Source organism: Corvus brachyrhynchos, unplaced genomic scaffold (assembly GCF_000691975.1).
Source record: "Corvus brachyrhynchos isolate BGI_N302 unplaced genomic scaffold, ASM69197v1 scaffold1, whole genome shotgun sequence".
Lineage (NCBI taxonomy): Eukaryota > Metazoa > Chordata > Aves > Passeriformes > Corvidae > Corvus > Corvus brachyrhynchos.
Genome location: NW_008237222.1, coordinates 5,532,335 through 5,551,515, shown reverse-complemented (window position 1 = coordinate 5,551,515; position 19,181 = coordinate 5,532,335). Strand labels below are relative to the sequence as shown.

Here is a 19,181-nt window from a genome sequence, read left to right as displayed (position 1 = left end):
GCAATCTTTCCTATGCAGATGGGTAGACACAGACTTAAGATCTATTACACTGCTTTCTAGGTACTGCTCTTGCTAATCAATACTAACACTTTTACAAGGGTTTTTTGGTTTTTTTTTTTTTTTTTAGTTTTTGATTAAATATTTTTAGGCTTTTAGTAAAAAAAGGGGAAAAATCTAGAAATTAGAAAAATGTCTTGAAATCACGAATATTGATGTGTCATTTTATGACTAGTTTTCATTTTATTTTAAAGTAAATACTCCTTTGATAAAATACAATCTACTATCTTCTGTAAAAGTACAACCCTTTCTTTACACTGGTGTAAAGCAGTAACCTTCTCTTCATGTCATGTCAGGTATGCTTACATTTCAATTATACTTCTTTAAACATAAATTATGTAACAGGAGTGTCTGAACATCTATCTGACATTTATTGTAGCAAGTATATTATAAACAGACTCAGTCCCATGGAAAGATCTGTCATTTTGTTAAAGTAACTTCCTTTAAGAGCCTCAGTTGAACAAAGATGGAGAATTGTGAGCAATATCATTATTAGCACAGTCTTGAATCTATATATTACAATGGAGTAAATCTGCAGAAAATCCAAAGTAAATTAAGAGAAGAGACTTTAGGAGACTTCTTTAAGAGAAGAAACTTTATTTTTAGGCTTCTATAACTTTGCTGAAAATAAGAGAATAAAATTAATCTGAAAATTTAACTCCATAATAATGACAATTTTCAAGAAGCTGGAAGCCCTAATAAGATCATAGGCTAAACATCTCCTTGCAATTGACATTATAGTCCTTTCCTAGTAAAATCTAATTTTCAAAACCACTTTCTCATTTTCATCTTCTACTTAAGATATATTTGCCCATGATCATTTTAGAGCACATCTGAATAAAATCTACATGGTCTATAAATTAAAAAAAGAAGAAACTAATCTCATTTTAGTACATATCTGAACTTGTACCATCACATGTAATGTAATTAAAGTAAGAACCAAAACCCCAGATTTAGCTGCACAGTAGTTTCATATTCATAGTAACCTTGTTTACCAGGATAGGTTTGGTCAACTGAAGCCTCTTATTTCTGTTTCCTTGCTGAACATCTGTCAAGAGAGAAAGAAGAATGTCTAACTCATACAGATATCCCTTTCTGTTCCTGAACCAAAACAGACACATTATAATGACACAATAATGTCTTTCTTCCTAATATAATCAGTTTCTATGAGTTTATACACTAATTATTATGAGTTAACATTGAGCTTTTCTCCCTTGAATTTCAAGAAAAGTTTCAAGAATGTAAAAAGAGCCTCAAAGGAACACATTTTTCCCTTCAAATATTATCCCAGTATCAACATTACAACCTCCTAGAAGATAAATGTTTCTTCTTCCTTAGAGGGCTTACAACACATACTGCATTTTGTATGGTTTCTGGGTAGAATTCATTTTGTCATTTTTTATTTTGAGTCTGAATGTGAAAAGTAAAGACAGTCTTCTTACTTCAAGATCAAGATAGCCATTTCCCATTGCTAGATGATATAGCAAAAATGAGCTAGGAGCTGGTATTATCTTTCATTCTGCCAGTCCTCATTCACTGAACCAGAATTTGTAATTTTCACATTCAACAAGATTTGTCATGTTCACAGCATGCATTATGTGCTAAAAGAAGTCCTCTGAAAAAGTACAAGGCCTGTAATTTTTCTACGCTGAAAGTGAAAAAAAATAAAAAACCACAGATGCTAACCGAAATCTAGAAGGATAAATTACTTCTGTTGACCTAAATTTCTCTTATAGTCTAATTTCAACACAGGATCTCTTTTCATTCGCCAGTCTTATTTTTCCTATCAGTATATTTCAAGCACACAGAGAGGAAAACTTTAAATGACCTAGTAAGTACTAAAATCTACTTAGAGTCTTCTTCAGTTTGTCTTACGTGTGTGCGGAGTTATAAACAACAGATCCCAAATCTCCCACTTTATTATTCTGTGTATTTCTATCATGCCTTCTCAACCTTTCTGACTATAGCATATTCCACTGTGTATCAATTCCATACTTTTTTTTTCATAGCAACTCTAATCTAATAGTCATGGAAGCTGATGAGAATTTCTAAAAAATAGAAAGCTGTAGCTGTACATTGCAACCTCTCCTTTCTTAAACTGACTCACAGGTCTAAAATATAGTTTATTTTTTCAAGATTTATTGACAGCTCTAACAGAAGCTGCCACTTCACCTCAACCCTTGCTATGAGTCTCTTCAATCATTTAAAAACAAATTATGCTATGCTAAACCCACTTGCAATTCCTCAGCATGCTATTAAGAAAAGCACATTAAAGATTAGGAAAGAAACTATTAACTGGTCATTTTGCCTATATCTGCTTGGCTTCATAAAAAAGACCTTTCTGTATATGCAAGAGTTGAAGACCACGGTAAAAGCCTGAAGTAACCCTAGCCTTTTAGGAATTAAAGTACAAGTAGAACTTCTTACCTGTCTTTCAAAAAATTCAAACTTTCTAGAATAGGCTTATAAGCCCCGTAACAACAAAATCTTACTAACAGTAAGACAAATAGTAAATAAAACATACTTTGTACAAGAGTTGATCAGCCTTTTTCAAAATCACAGAGACTGGACCAAAGGAAAATGCAAATGTAGAAGACCCATAGAGACATTATAAATCACACTGAGTACAGAATGAAAGTACAGGGTATGAGTACAATGACTGAATGAAAAGCCACAAGGAAAATAAAAATAAAAAAGGGTACAGAGAGGGTTTGAAGCTTTTGATCACAGCATTTTCCCTCATATGCAAGAGAAACACATCTAGATATCTTAGATATATTTTACATAGATATATGTATAGGTATCTAGATATTGTAAGTAGACAGGTATCATATCTAATAATACAAGCTAAGCTTATGTTCTAATTTGAAAAATAGAGGAGTAAAATTGTGAGCACCAAAAAAATATACCTGAAATCTTAGAAACAATTTGTATTTTTAGCTGTAGAAGCAGTTTTATTCTCAGCCAAGGAAATCTAACTGTGGGCTCAGAATGACTTCCAACAGTTCATATTAAATTTTTATCAAATTACTGCTGTTATACTCCAAGGGCCTGACAACTCAAAAGAAAAACTAATTAGAAAATGAACACAAAACTGTAAACTTACTCCTTGTAAGAGCTAGCTTTTAGACAAGTCAGAAGTGGAAAGCTCTGCTGGTTCACACACTATTCATTATTCAAGGAGTATTCATAGCAGTAATATTCATATTTTCAAGTATATTGGACAGCTACTTTAGACTGATGCAGTTACATGCATCAGCAATACAATGTCAAACAGCTGATGCTAGTGCTGCTTTCTCATATATCAAAAGCAACCATAGATTGAAGGCAGCTTTCTGAAGTAAATACACAAATAACTAAAAACTGCTTCAATTTCAAGCTGTTCCTGGTTCTTGTTCTGTCAAACAAAAAAGTGCTTTACTTGATTTATGTTCACTTTGGAAAGTAGGATAAAATTCAGCTACTTAATTAAATTGAAGAGTCAAGACATGTCTCTCAAACACACATAGGATTTGTTCCATGTTGGAGAGGACAAACAAGCTAGGTAATACAATTAACATCATTAACAAATTGAAGTGGTGACACAAGTATTTCAAACTTCCAGCTCTCTGACAGAATACAAACAGTAGATAGAAAAAAAAAAAGCATTACATATACAGACAATTAACCCATATCTGCATTCTTGTTAAAACCATTATTAGCACACCATTGGAATCCTCCTGCCTACCTGTGCTGGCTTTGGCTGAGGGAGAGTTAATTTTCTTCCCAGTGGCTGGTATAGGGCTGTGTTTTGGATTTGTGCTGGAGACAGTGTTGATACTAAAGAGATGTTCTTGTTATTGCTGAGCAGGGCTTACACAGAGCCAAGGCCTTTTCTGCTTTTCGTACTGCCATGCTAGGGAGGAGACTGGGGGTGCATGGGAGACTGGTGGGATACACAGCCAGGACAGGTGACCCAAACTGACCAAAGGGATAGTCCAGACCATGTGGCATCATACTCAGTATATAAAGTGGGGAGAAGAAGGAGGAAGGGGGAAACATTTGTAATGATGATGTTTCTCTTTCCAAGTCACCGTTACACGTGACGGAGCTCTGCTCTCCTGGAGATGGCTGAACACCTGCCTGCCAGTGGGAAGCAGTGCTTCGCTTTGCTTGCGTGCGTGGCTTTACTTTCCCTATGAAATTGTTTTTATCTCAGCCCACAAGTTTTCCAGCTTTTACCCTTCTGATTCTGTCCCAATGAGCGAGTGGCTATGTGGGGCTTGGCAGCTGGCTGGGGTTAATCCACAACACTACTCAATTATGTTTAGGTAATTATAGTCCTCATAACATTCCCTATCTTCAAAATCACTACAATAATCTTAAATAGCCTTTTTACACTATTTTTTCCTCATATAGTTACACTATTTTTTCCTCATATAGTCATATTAACTTATTTCTAGTGGTACAGTTATCCCAGAAAGAGTTCGACATTCTGCAATGGGAAGAATAAATAAAAGCATTTACCAGTAATTCCTCCCACATTTACTAAAATTAGTCCAGAATCATCTCTGAAGAAAAGAATATCTCCTTCCTTTGAATGCATGTCAAATATGCTCAGCTGCATAGATCCCTCACAGCATATATTCAGTGTTAACCACCAGAATTTCTGGGTTATCTATTTATTGCATTGGTATCAACATTATTCTATGGAAGAAAACGTAACACGGAAAAAGAAAAATTATGGTAAAAAGCATCCATTGATACAATACTATTTGCATGCCATCCCCCCGGTCCTGCTCCCTGTGGTTTGTTTGTTACTGAAAAAGAACTGAATTAAGTGATCACTAAAAGGTTAGGAACAATAAATTTTTAGTCTAAACTCATGGTGTAATATTAACAGAATATATTATTTTCATAAACAATACTTTTAATTCGATATCTGAAGAGGCATCCATGAAAATGGATATCTACTGGCAGAATTTACCTTAAACACAGCCCACAGTACTTAAGCTATCAATGTTATTCTAGTGCATAAAGAACTCCAAAGTTCTATACAACTTCCATAGGACCAACATAGTCTTTACAGATGTCTCACAAACCATCTCAGTTGGTATCCAGTGTGTAGTCCCCTGAAAATAATGATCTTAAGGCAAACTCTCAGTCACAGCAATGAGGGCAAAGAAAAGGAAAATAAAAGGGAAGAAAAAACATTTGGGGGAAAATACTCACATCCTTTGCCAAAAACCAGGTAAAGTGAGGCATGAACATCTCAAACAACCTATCATGTACTAAAGTCTAGTTAGAATCTTTTTCAGCTCATGGGTTTTACAGGTGGGGGGCATTACACCCAACAGATCCAGAAACTGCCATGTTCCAACCGTTCATTTAAAAAGACCAAAACCAGCTTCTTCACTTAATAAGAAAGTAAGATGAGACACTGAAGAAGTTTTTACCTAATACCCTCAGAATTTGCAATAAATACATAAGATACAAAGATTTGTACATTAATTTTATTGATCTATCTACCCTCTAACACATCATTTTCAAATAGGTGGGACAGTTTAAGTCATCAAAGCACAAGTGCATTTATCTGCAATTAGAGTTGATTTTTGCATACCAGTATGCATCTACTGATTTATTACAAACTCATTTGTAGTAAGTATTTTCTTGCAATACAACAAGCATGAAAGGGTCAAAAGAATTTACAAGTAATCCTTAAAATACACCTAAATTTGCTTTACATGGTGATAAAAATAAGAAGAAAGAGACATACTCTTGTATCAAAACCTGTAGTAAAGAAGCAGGTTAATTTTAAGTAGCCATCATTCTTTCCTCTGTTGATTTAGTGACGACCAATTGCTGCAGTTGGAAAAAGCAAAAATAAAATTAAATCTTGCCCTGAATCTAACTGACTTCTACTTCCCAAAATGGCAGAGAAATAGGTGTCCTAATACTGAGCTTTGAAATGAAATTACATAAAAGAGATTAACAGAAGAATTTTGGTGCGAGCAGCAATCAGGCAATGACTCATGTTTTGCTATTTAATATGGACATAAATCCTCCCCCTCAAAAAGTTCAGTTACAATTTCAGCAGTGAAAATGGCATCTTTTCTGTTTCTCACTTTAAAGACAGGATTTTTATCTCCAAGCCTGCCCAAAAATGTAAGTAGTATTACCATGTAAAAAAGTGTATTAAAGCAGATGCCTTTCACATTTCTCTTTTACATGTGTTTATTCTGCAAGAGACAATACAATCAACCCCTACTTACAACAAAAATACAATTAGCATGTTTAAAGCATTTTGTTTCTGTCCCTAGTTGAGCCTTCTCAACATACTCTTGGTAACAGAAGTTACCAAGCAATTTCACTACAGAGGAGGAAAAAAACCAGCCAGTTACTTTGGAAAATCTGACCACAAGCTGGTCAGCTGCACTTCTCATGCAGCACAGAAAAACAGTAAATCATCCCATTTTGTAGACATAAACTACTGCAACCAAAACGAAATGGCATTATTGAGTGCAACATCACTTCTGCTGTACAGCTCTGTTAATATCAATTGTGTTATCAAATGCTTTGATCCACCTTGAATCCAACTTTCCTGTCGTACTTCAACTGGTAAAGAGAAATGTTTTGGAATTAAACAAGCAGGTTTGAAAAACTTTTATTTAATCATAGCATAAACTGGTGGCTCCAGTCCTTAATGTTGTTCTTTGTTTTTCCACAATAGTCATGGGGAGGCAGCAGGGATGGGGAGAGGGAGAAGCCAACTGATACCTACCTAAATTAATTTACTGGTTTTACTTCAAGAAATGTGGAATTTTCACTAGAGGCATAATTGACAATTTGGACACAAAGCTACTCCCATAAACAAAAAAAAAACAAACAAAAAAAAAAAAACCAACCCAAGTCCTCCAAGATACTCTGTTTATACCTTTTCTCTTAGACTGTCACATAATACCCTGTGGAAATTTTCGTAATTTTATTTAAAGTTACAGTGCTTTGCCATTTAAAAAAATTAATTATATCATTCTGATTTAAGATAGATTGGTGAAAGAAAAATAATTTCTTTCGTTTTTTTCCAAATCAAATAGGACATTTGACTCTAAAATGCCCAATGAAAAAATGATGTACTGATCTATTTCCAAAGCCAGAAATGTTCTCTTAAACTAGATGATTCTTGAAAAACAGATAAGGACAAGAAGAATGCATAAACTACTTTTTTCCCTATTAGAAAGAATGTAAGACTATGCTCTTTGAGACTGCAGTCTTTCTTTACCACTATACATTATACTGACTTAGCAATATGGGTCACCTTTATTTATATACTGTCAGTTTAAAAAAAAAGTCTGAAGTCCTGCAACAAACCTTGTTACTATACCCAGCTTGGACTCATACACACTTAAAATTATGCAATTCCATTCATGCCAGTTCATCTATCCCTGCTTACACACTGCCTAAATCTGACTTTCTTATAGTAAATTCAAGAACAAGTGGAAGAACGTGAAAGTAAGCATTACATAGAAACACTGAGGCTAAATTCACAGTGTAACATGTTTCTGTAAACAAAGCAACAGCAATTTTGGGATTATGCAATGACTAAGAAGTACTGTCTATCTGTAGTCTGTTAGGAAAGGTACTATGTAAGGATAGATGGGTAAGGCATTTCCAACAACAGTTAACGAGCTCAGTAAAGCACAGCAATTACCCTTGGTCCTGCTCTGAATTGATACAACTGACAAGGAATGACTCAGCTACTCTGTACATGAGAGTTGTACACATTCTCAGAACCCACAGTCACGTAACATGGAATAAACAAAACTGCTGCTTGAACAACCGCTACCAAGATACAGAGACGTATCTAGAGCCTGGTATTTTTATTTCCTAACATTAACCCCTCATAGGGTAATGTTTTGCAAAGAGAAACATGCAGAAACATTTATTTGAATGTAAAAGAAGCTAAATAGATTAATTTAAATAAGAATACCTGCATCATCAAGAGTCCATTCAATTAATAACATGGATGTGAAACACCTGGTACCTTCCGCTTGTGTAAAAGTATCAGGCAGTGCCAAAAAAAACCTCAGACAGATATATCCAGGAGATCTAGCACAAGATTTCAAGGGATTCTTTGTCTCCTTCTTCATTCTGTTTATTTATTACTCTTAAACCAGAAACACATTTTTCTTCCTTTTTCGGGGGTGGATAGGCCATAGGGAATTAGCATTCAAAGGGAAAGACTCCCTCTTGTCAAAGAGTGTCTCCATGAGACAGCAAGGTTATTCATGGAGACAGGAGCAACCTCAAACTGCAGTGAATGTGATGGCCATGTAAAACTAGTTTTAACAGACTGAGGCCTATGAGTTTGGAGACCCCTGATTTTCAAAGCCTGCAAAGGACACTGTTACAGTTCAGACTGGAAAGACACATACCAACCTCATCTAGGAAGATAAAGATACATTGGGGGGAAGGAGAGGAGAATCAAAATATAAGAATGCCAGTGACACATTAATTCTCAAAGGGTGAATTTCAAGAACAACTCAGTTATGAACAATTCCCATCGATTTTGTATTACTGGGGTTTTTTTAAAAATCTTTGCCCAAGGATATAACTGTCTTTGGCTAGAGATGCCACTTCTGGCCTCAGTTTTGGAATCTGAAGCAACCTTCTTATTCAGGTACAAGGATATCAACATGTTTGAACAAGTCCAGAGTCCTATAATTGTGCATAATTGAAACAGCCGGCTCTTTAGCTGCAATATAGGTTTTGCCAGACTATGTCAATAGAAACCCTTGCTATAGAAATCACTTCAATTTCCTTTTCTGTTTGTCCTCAAGAACTAAAGAGAACTCCTCTTATACAAAAAGCTGCCCCTAGAAGATTAAATAACATGCTCCTACCAACACAGGAGAATTTCTCAATGAACAATGCAGATCTCTTTGAGTTGCTTACTCTCAAGGACTGTCTACATTCCCGTTGTGTTTTCCCAGTGTAAAAATTTCTAAGTGATTAAATAATCCTGGGGTTTTTTCCTGTGACATAAAGCTTTGGGCTCCAAGGCTTGACAAAATCCAGGGTAACTCAGTGTTGGCATTTAGAGTACCAGCTGGTGGAACAAGGACAAAAACATTAGTATTACTAAAGTTAACTCTAAAAATAGCTAAATTAACTGTTATACAAGTTTACCCCAGAGAGCAGGATTAATTTTAAATCTCAACAAAGCTATTTCTTGTCTCATTCCAACTTCTTCTGTCATAGCGTATCTGCTAAGGCACAGATACAGCCCCAAGACTGCAGTCCTAGTTCTGAAGTCCTTAAATTACAATCAGAATTTCACCTCAGTAAAACAACTTCCCTGCATATGAAGTTTACAGTGTACCAATATATAATGGAGTTTTATCTACTTTGTCTTGCGGAGATTCAGAAAAGCTTTTAAACAGCCCTGAATGCAAAAATATGCGGTGTATCAGCACTAAGAGTTATTATTCTCAAGAGTCTCAGAGTATTCCGATTTTTTGGGACAGGTAGCAGTGCATGCTACTAAACTGCTTTTATGGAAAGAGTAGCTGGATCAGTACTAAGTGCTGTTTCTTCTTTGTGTCAGCAACATATGGAGTCAAAATGCAGGGCCACAGAAGCATCACAGCATGACACATGAAGGGCTTCCTACGCGTATAACCAAGTAGTCCGCAAAACATCCGAAGGAATTTGCAAGAAAAACATGTTCGGTGAATAAGGAATTGGTTGGACGTTCACATTCAGAGGATAGTGGTCTCAACTGACATCAGTGACAAGTGGTATCCCTCAGAGGTCTGTACTAGGACCAGTGTCACTTGGTTACGTCATTAATGACTCGAAAGGATCAAGTGCAGCCTCAGCAAGTTTGCCAACGACACCAAGCTGAGCGTTGCTGGAAAATCATGAGGTTTAACAAGACCAAGTGCAAGGTGCTGTCCCTGGATCGGGGCAACCCCTGGTACCAACGCAGGCCAGTAGACAAACAGATCAGAGCAGCCCTGCTAGGAAGGACTTGGGGGTGCTGGTCAGTGAGACGCTGGACATGAGCTGGCAATGTGCACTGTGCAACAGCCCAGAAAGCCAACTGTATCCTGGGCTTTTGCATCCAAAGCAGCGTGGCCAGCAAGGCAATGTGACACTGCCCCTCTACTCTGCTCTCATGAGACCCAACCTGGAGTGCTGCATCCAGGTCCAGGTCCCTCAGCAGAGAAAGGATATCAACATGTTTGAACAAGTCCAGAGGAAGGCCACAAAGTAAACTAAAGAGATGGAGCACCTCCCCTGTGAGGAAAGGCTGAGAGAATTGGGGTTGTTCAGCCTGGAAAAGAGAGCAGCCTCTTACAGAAGCCTTACAGCACCTAAAGGGGTCCTACAGGAAAGGTGAAAAAGGACTTTTTACAAGGGCATGTAGTGATAGGATAAAGGGAAATGGATTCAAACTGAGAGTAGGTTTAAATCAAATACTAGGAAGAAATTCTTTACTGTGAGGGTGGAGAGGCACCGGAAGAGGTTGCTCAGAGTTCCCATCCCTGGAAGCATCCACAGCCAAGTTGGATGGGGCCTTTAGCAAATTGACCTAGTTGAAGGTGTCTCTGCCTGTGGCAGGGGGTTGGAATTAGATAACCTTTGATCCCTTCTGACCCCAGCCTTCAACGATTCCATGAAAATTGACTAGAGATTTGTGTTTCAGTCCCTAGCATACAATAGCCATTATTTTACTGGGCACCATCACGCGAAAGCATATTCAGACTAGCCATAAATGGACAGCCTGATCTACTCTTTAAGGAGTCTGTACCTTTGATGTATTCTAACATAAAATATCACATTTTCCCATCTACATCCTCATAGAGTTTCCACTGGCATTTCCAGTTCCTGACAAAACCTAGTGCAATACTATCATCTCTTGCCAAATCAGGTAAAGGATAAAAACATAAATTAGTAATATTGAGCAAGCATGAGGATAAAAGCTCCTTGTAAGCACAAAATGTTTCTATAAACACTTGGAACTTTCTAAGGAAGGTGATATAAAGAAGAATTATTGTACCTACACATTAACTATGTGACCTCTGAAATGAACTGTGTAAGTGTTAAACTTATTTATTAAATGCCAGTGCTTATCTAAACAAAACCAAAAGAAACTCACTCGCCTGCTGGGCAACATGCTATTTATGTATGGGATCCATCATGTAGAAAGAAAGAAACATGGGCAATATTTAGCTGGATATTCCTACGTTGAACGTTTCTAGGAGAGGATGATAAGGTTTTCCCAGGACAACAGAACATTTTAGAAGAAAACCCACAGATTTTTCAACTGTGTCTGATATTAAAAAAATAACATCTATACCTTGTAGCCACCAAGTTTCTCCTTATTATGTCATGAGCAAAGATGCTCTGAAACACACATATAATTGACATCTTCAGAGAAGAACCTGACAACACATAAGGAAGAACTACCTGGTCTCACACATCACAGCTCAGGCAGACTTCCAAACCTCAGGCAGACCTGATCTCCCTTCTATGACCAGGTGAACCACCTAGTGGTGGTGCAGGGTGTGGCTATAGGCTACGTGGACTTCAGCAAAACCTTTCATACAGTTTCCCACATCCTTTTCCTGGAGAAGCTGACAGCTTATGGCTTGGATGGGTGTATTCTTCGCTGGGTTAAAACCTGTCTGGACAGCTGGACGCAGAGAGCAGTGATGAATGGTGCTGCGTTCAGTTGGCAGATGGACACCAGTGGTGTTCCCCAAGGCTAAGGGTTAGATCTGGACATGAGGATCAAGGGCACCCTTGGTCAATTTGCAGATGACACCAAGTTGGGTGGGAACGTCACTCTGCTGGAGGGTAGGAAGGGTCTGCAAGGAGATCTGGACAGGCTGGATCAATGGGCTGAGGCCACTGGTATGAGGTTCAACAAGGCCAAATGTCAGGTCCTGCACTGGGGTCACAACAACCCCACACAGTGTGACAGGCTGAGGGCAGAACAGCTGGAAAGCTGCCTGGTGGAAAAGGAGGCACTGGTTGATAGCAGCTGAACATGAGCCAGCTCTGCCCAGGTGGCCAAGAAGGCCAATGGCATCCTGGCCTGGGTCAGCAACAGTGTGACCAGCAGGGGCAGGGCAGTGACTGGCCCCCTGTACTTGGCACTGGTGAGGCCACACCTCGAATCCTGTAATCCATTCTGGGCCCCCCACAACAGAAAAGACATTGAGGTGCTGGAGTATTGATGGCAACAGAGCTTGAGCTGGAGCACAAGTCTTGTGAGAAGCAGCTGAGGGAGCTGGGGTTGTTTAGCCTGGAGAAGAGGTGGCTCAGGGATGACCTTACTATTCTCCACAACCACCTGAAAGGGGTTTGTAGCCAGGTGGGTATCAGCCTCTTCTCTCAGGCAACAAGTGACAGGATGAGAGGAAATGGCCTCAAACTGTGTCAGGGAAGGGTCAAGTTGAAGATCAGGAAGGGGTAGTTAAGGCTTCCGAGAGCAGTAGTAGAGTCTCTATCCCTTGAAGTGTTCAAAAAATGACTGGGTGTGGCACTTAGTGCTATAGTTTATTTGACACGGTGGCGTTTAGTCAGAGGTTGGACTCAATGCCCTTGGAGGTCTCTTCCAACTTTAATGATTCTTTAACAGCTGATACTTTCTATTCTCTGGTCATTTCAACCAGTACTTTACTTCACAGATTCAAAGCATATATTCAAAATTAGAGTAATAAGAACTAAATCTGGTTTGCTATTGATGGGAGAGTCATCTACCAGCTGTGACTTCTTGCTCATGCTCCCATTTATAGTAGCACAAGCAGTCGCATTTTGTTCCACACTTTGCTGGAAGCAAGCATCTGAAAAACTTGTTAGAATTAGCATCCATTCCCTAATCTGACTGAGATTGCGTGGCTGCAACAGCATTAGCACTGGTACACAAAACTTACCAGTAACATGCAGTCACATAATGGAAGGAGAGGAGAGCTCCTCTCTGATACCAGGAAAGCTTCTTTCAGCTTAACTTGACTGTGAAACCAGACACCAGGAAACCAGAACTTCATAAATACCATAAGCCAGCCAAACATAGTGCAAAGTCTCAAAGACATTTCACCCCCTCCCAAGCATTGTTCCCATGTTGCTATTCAGTTCCTTTGTGCTGGCACAGGTCTTTTTTAAAGTGTACAAAGTCCTGGATCACACAGTCAATCAGAATAAAACTAACCATCATTTTCAGGGTTTGCCTCAGATAAATGTGCTGTGCAGGCAAAAGGGCAAACACAGCACAAACACTAGGGTAGGGAGAGGGCTGGCACTGCCATCTTCCTGCACTGACTGTAGCCTGAGAAAGAATACTGAAATGTACATTCTTCTCTCTCCTATTTTTTTTTATGCTTCTCAAAGCACTATATTAACTCTGCTCTGTATGTTCACAGCTGGTTCCTCAGCTGCAGTTTCAGCTCAGCAAATATGATTAACAGAAGTATTTGCACAAATCTAAATTTAAATAAAAGTATGTGACTGAGCAACACTTTAGGAGTCTACAGGTACACCTTTTACTCTAAAGTGAAAGAATCAATTTTATACTCATTAATTTATTTGCATAACACATTTAAGGTCAAGAAAATAGTTTACCTGTCTAGCAAAGTGAATCAGAAGGAAACTTTTATAAAATTTAAGTTGCAATTTGAAAAATAAAAGATGGGGAAAATGAAGAAATACTTCTTACATTAATATTTACAGCTCAGCAGTACAGATGGCAGAACTATTTTCCAATATGCTGAGCATTACAGCTGGATCATTCAGTATACCATGTATGCATCAGAACCATAAACTGTGTATCTGGAATAGAGTAGCCAGTTCTCATGATTATGTAACACACCCAAAAAATTGATACAATGCAAAAAATCAGCTCCTAAATTTACATGTAAATGAAAGCTTTCATTTAAAATCAAAGATGAGTTGCCTTCACCTACAGAAAGATGAAACTTCCCAAAACTAACACAACCACTAAAAACAAGACAAAAAATTTAAAACCCACAAACTTTTAAATAGCAGTGGTTTTGATGTTCACAATTAACAGCACAGAATGTATTAAAAGATGCTTAGAATTTGAGAATGCTCTAGTTAATCAAGGATTGCTACAATAAAGTACAACTTTTCTTGTTGTTGCTGTGGTCTTTTTAAGTCATCCTAAGCTTAGAGGCATTGAATTCTTTCCAATCTAGACAGAGTACCTATTGCGTCTTCAAAAACTATGTTAAATGTTTTAGAAAGGGATTGTGTTGTTTTCTACACTGACAGATAGGACCTCTCCAAAAACAAAGTATACTATGTTCTCAAAAAGGTAAATAATTCAGTCTTCCAGCTTAATAACTCCTTATTACCCTGTAATTTTGAGTAAGACACAAATGTCAAGGTCTGGAAAGCAGACACAAATGAAAAAAAATGAAAAGCAGACACAAATGAAAAAAAAACCAAAATGTAGCTGAATACAAAATCATATAGTACACACAAAAATGCAAAAGCCCTAGGGAAATCTATCAAAAAAATCAAAAACAAACCACTCTGCAGTGTACATGCCAGTAAGCATCCAGAACCAGATTCTCATCAAGCTAACAATACCTACTGTTGGCTGTATACCATAAAAGAGGGAGCCACAGTAAGACAAATTAATATAAGTAATAACATGAATCAAGCATCAGAAAACATGAAAACTAAGATTACAGGCAAAACTTCACAGCAGGAATTTAAAAAATTGTCCCTGAGCTGCTTAGTGCCACTGTCCTGGTAGAGGTCACAATGCCCTGAGGTGGAATGCAAACTATTCAGTTGCTTCAGTGTGGTCTGGCAGCTTCTCTTAAGCTGCTGATGGTTTTATGATAAGCCATCAACCTTGACATTGACTTGGTTGAGATGCAGAGCTATTTTGCTGTCCTTGCTCTTCTGCTGGGCCAGCAGCATGCAAAGCCAGGCAGAATACAACTATTCAGTGATTCCTGTTACACCCTCCAGAAACCACCAAACACACAGGCTGAAGCTCTAAAAGATAGATCTAAGACACTCAGATGCCTCTCCCTCCAGAAGTCCCTAAACCCATTTGATTTCAATGAGAAGTTCATGAACATCCCTGACAGTCTGGTCTAAGGAAACCCAGGTTCCTCTACCAGAATCAAGGTTAAATAAGATTAAAACAAATTACAGTCCACTTTTTTACCACATTCTTATTAAATTAGAACTTGTTCAGTCTAATTGCAGAATGTTACCTAAATAAAACTGAGTACTCTGGGCATCAGTGATTTAAAGCAGAAGTTCACCTACGCTCATGTCATATTAAAGTAACTCTAGCCACCAGGAGAGCTACTACATCCTCTCCTTTTGCTTGCAGAGCTGTTTCTATATCCACATGATGTAGCAAATCAAAGAGTTGATTTATCTGAAAACTAATGCAACTAAAAATCATCAGCTTTAGCTAGATCTTCTTATCAATTTACCTCATTACATAGTTATCTGAAAAATAGTACTAGCAGAAAAGGGGAGACAGAAAGCAAAGACATTCACTAGAAATAATGAGAGAGATTAACTTTTTAGGATTATCAAAATTGCAATTATCACTTTAGAATGTGAAACCAAATTATGATAGGTAACAACAAAAAACCAATTACAATGAAATCATGTCCCTATGGAAGTGAGATCTCACACAAGATCAATCTGTCAATGTACTTACCACGTGCTAAAAAACACTTGTAGATATATAATTATGTCATACTTAAGAGACGACAATGAACAGAAATTTACAAAATCTGTGACCATACATCATGGCTAGACACAGACAGGACACTATGGAAATGCAAAATAATCCTTAGATGGTTACAAATACATACTAGATGAGCAAAACAATTAACTTTACAGTACCAAGAAGTAAAAGACCATGCCAGAAACTCCACGATACCACTGGCAAACAAGAAGTGGAGAACACAAGAAGTGAAAAGAGAAGAATAACTGATGAAACTCTGAGAGCTGGGAAATTAACACCTTCTCATATATACAGCAAGCAAGAATCAGTCACTAGGAAAAAAAAAATCTATCCTCTCCAACTTGGATGTCAATGTACCCATTTTCAGCCTACTACAGTAAAAGACTACAAGAGCAGAAATCTTTTAAAAACAAGTATCTAGTAAACATAGAACAACCCTGCATATAAGCAAATCCAAGTTCAAGGGTGGGGAGGAGAAGTTGGGGGCAGGTTTTAGAGGGAAAGGATGTGAAAAGAGAAGAAAGTGGTTGAGGTTTTTGGTTCAGAATCAGAATCTTTAAGATGTGAAGACTCTTCCTGAACTTTCCCAGAAAATCATTAGTAAATATTAGCTTTGCTGTAGCATACAAAAGTTTCACTCAGTATTAACCAGCTCCATTGCACTGTACAAGCAACACTGAAGATACTCACCTCAGTAAATTTAAAATCTTCAACTTGCAGATTAGGGTGCAATAAGTAAATGACAATATAAAAGACATTGGCACAGAAGTAGTATTTTGATGTTATCTGTAGGCATTTAAGGTGAGAGATTTGCTTTCCATTATTGTTCTTGTACACTTTTAATGTATATGGAGATAACATCGTCCTTTCCAAATGGGATACAACAGAGGTGTCATTAACAAATTGTTTCCATCTCAGCAAAGCTATTTCTATAGATAGATTTTCAGAAAAGGCAGTGGCTTTTTGGATAAGACCAAGGAGAGTCCCACATAAGGAACAACCTGAAGGACAGTGAATAATGCATCTGTGTGAGAAAATGAGGCACAGAAAGACTGGACTGACATTACTGTCAAATAGCAATAGGCAGGGATATTGTATTAAAATAGATTAAAAATTCCTGACAAGCCAGAAGTACATGCTCTTGTACATTATATAGAAGGTACTACTGGGTAACAGGCAGCTTTTCAACTCTGCTTTTACTCCACTCAGTACAAGGACAGCAATATGCTATTCAACAGCAAAAGCTTCCACTGGATTATTATATTAACATACCTGCACAGTAAGATTACCTTACAAAAAGCCTATCAAGCAGAGTTGAAGGTACCTTTCAGCAATGAGAACTATGCAGAGAAAAAAATGAAAGCTTCATTAAAAGAAGAAGAATGTTATGTCTCAAGAACAGCTGCTAGAGTAGAAAAAATCAGATAAAGGTGTCAGGAGAAGGTCAAGGCCAGGTTGAAAAGCAATTGATAAGATGAAAGATATTAAGTGGAACCTTTTGCCATTTAAAAAGGCAATGATCTAGTTAAGACATATATGCTGGAAATGTGATCTTTAATCGGAAAAAGAGCAAAGAAATTTGCTACCACACTGGAAAAGAAAAAAAAAAACCATCACCTACACTGGTTGTTGTGAGGTAACAACCAGAATTGATATGCATCCTTTCCGTGATATGCAGCACATGCAAACTGTTTCCCAGAGTCAACAGACTGCTTTCAGTACAGGAACTAAGAGCAAAGCAAGTTTTAAAATCCTCTATTTCATAAATTTCAGCGTTAAAAAAAAAAAACAAACCATAAACAGAAGTCAGTATCAAAAGCAGTATCACTGGACAAAAATGATAACTTAAAAATAATGCCACGCACCCCAAAAAGAGAAAATGAAATCACCAAGAATATATATTCTAAATACTGAGCACAGGCATAGACTAGAAAAGCACTTAAAACAGCAGAATAAGCAAACTGAGAGGGAGTTGCAGCTGGTTCTCCAATTGCTAGGTATTGTTTAAAAATGCATATTCAACTCAAAATCCCCCAGAACACTGGTACTCTTAAAGATGACTTACACAGTAGTTGAAAAATCTGTATTTTAAACTACCAAATTTAAGTTTTTCAAGTAGCTGCAAATAAATGCTTTCAACAAGAAGGAGGTAACCCAAAAAAAAAATAGAACACAGGGAAGTATTAACACAGTATCTTCTACAGTAATTTATACGGGCTGTAAATCTAACCTCTCAAGTTTTTCTCTTCTGAAAGTCCAAACATACACAGGATGCTAGAACAGCTCTGTTACCAGCCTGTGGTAACTGCCCATGAGTGAATATTTGCTTAGACTGAGTACGAACTCCCTGAACGATTGGTGTTAACATTAACGCTCAGGGAATCTTGCAAAATCAACTGCAGGGGAAAAAATTATTAAGTACAACTCTGTGCTGGTGAGGACCATATTAAAAGCTCAGAAATGCTTATACATATACACAGACACCCCATTAATATATAATAATTCTTTTTATATATAATAAAAAATTATATATTTTTTTTTAATTACAGTACCTATTCTTATCTTACCTATATGCTTAACATAGTTGAATATAAAAAAAAAACTACTAATAGACTGAAAATTATAGGAGTGAAGAGTAAAACACTAAAAACATGTATGTAAACACGATGGTCAGCAATGTTTCACAGTAACGTTTTAGGAAATACCTGAGTAGATAAACAGCCCTTTCAATATCACTGAGTTCTTCATCAACTGTCAATCTTTCTATTTCTTCTGGGGTCTGTCAAGTGTGAAACAGAAATTATGAGTTTACAATACCTTACTATTTCACTGTCTTAATCTTCTTAAAACAACCCCTTTCTCCCCACATATACACGGCTAGCTTCATGAGTAATTTGAATTTATTCATGAAGCCTTTAGCCAACATTTCAAATTCAATCAAATAAATCTTCCACCACGAAAAGAAAGAATGTCAGAGAAGTACTGTTTCAAGTCAGACACTATCACTGTTAAACAAGTGGCATATAAATTAATCTAAAGACCCAAGTTAGTCGATTTGTTCCCATCTTAATATTCTTATACTGAAAACATTAAACCCCTGCTATCTAGAATTCGAGACTGTAAAATGACTGAGAACAATGTTTCGTATGCTGGTGCTGTAAAAAAAAATAAATAAGCTGTCTATTCACTTATTTGTGCATAATTAAAACAGACACAATTTAAAATGGATTTTAAAGCATCGTTCTATTTCAAGGTATATACCTTCAGGCTCCTGCGTACTGGCCTCTCTATAATAGTTAGTTCCTGCAGGTCTTCTATGTATCCAAAAAGATTGCTATGACTAAAATCCATTTTGGAGAAGATTATTGGGCGCATGTAACAACTAAAGCCTTCG

At 37.3% G+C, this 19,181-nt stretch overlaps 1 protein-coding gene across 1 annotated transcript in view; it reads right to left on the bottom strand.

Annotated features, from left to right (window-relative positions):
* Positions 1 to 19,175, bottom strand: part of PPP4R4 (protein phosphatase 4 regulatory subunit 4) — a 63,962-nt gene extending 44,787 nt beyond the window's left edge. Inside the window, 2 exon segments of the mRNA XM_008629726.2 lie at positions 18,493 to 18,566; positions 19,049 to 19,175. Of these exon segments, the coding sequence (XP_008627948.1) occupies positions 18,493 to 18,566; positions 19,049 to 19,162 (188 nt within the window). The 5' untranslated portion in view covers positions 19,163 to 19,175.
* Between the last annotated feature and the right edge of the window lie 6 nt (positions 19,176 to 19,181).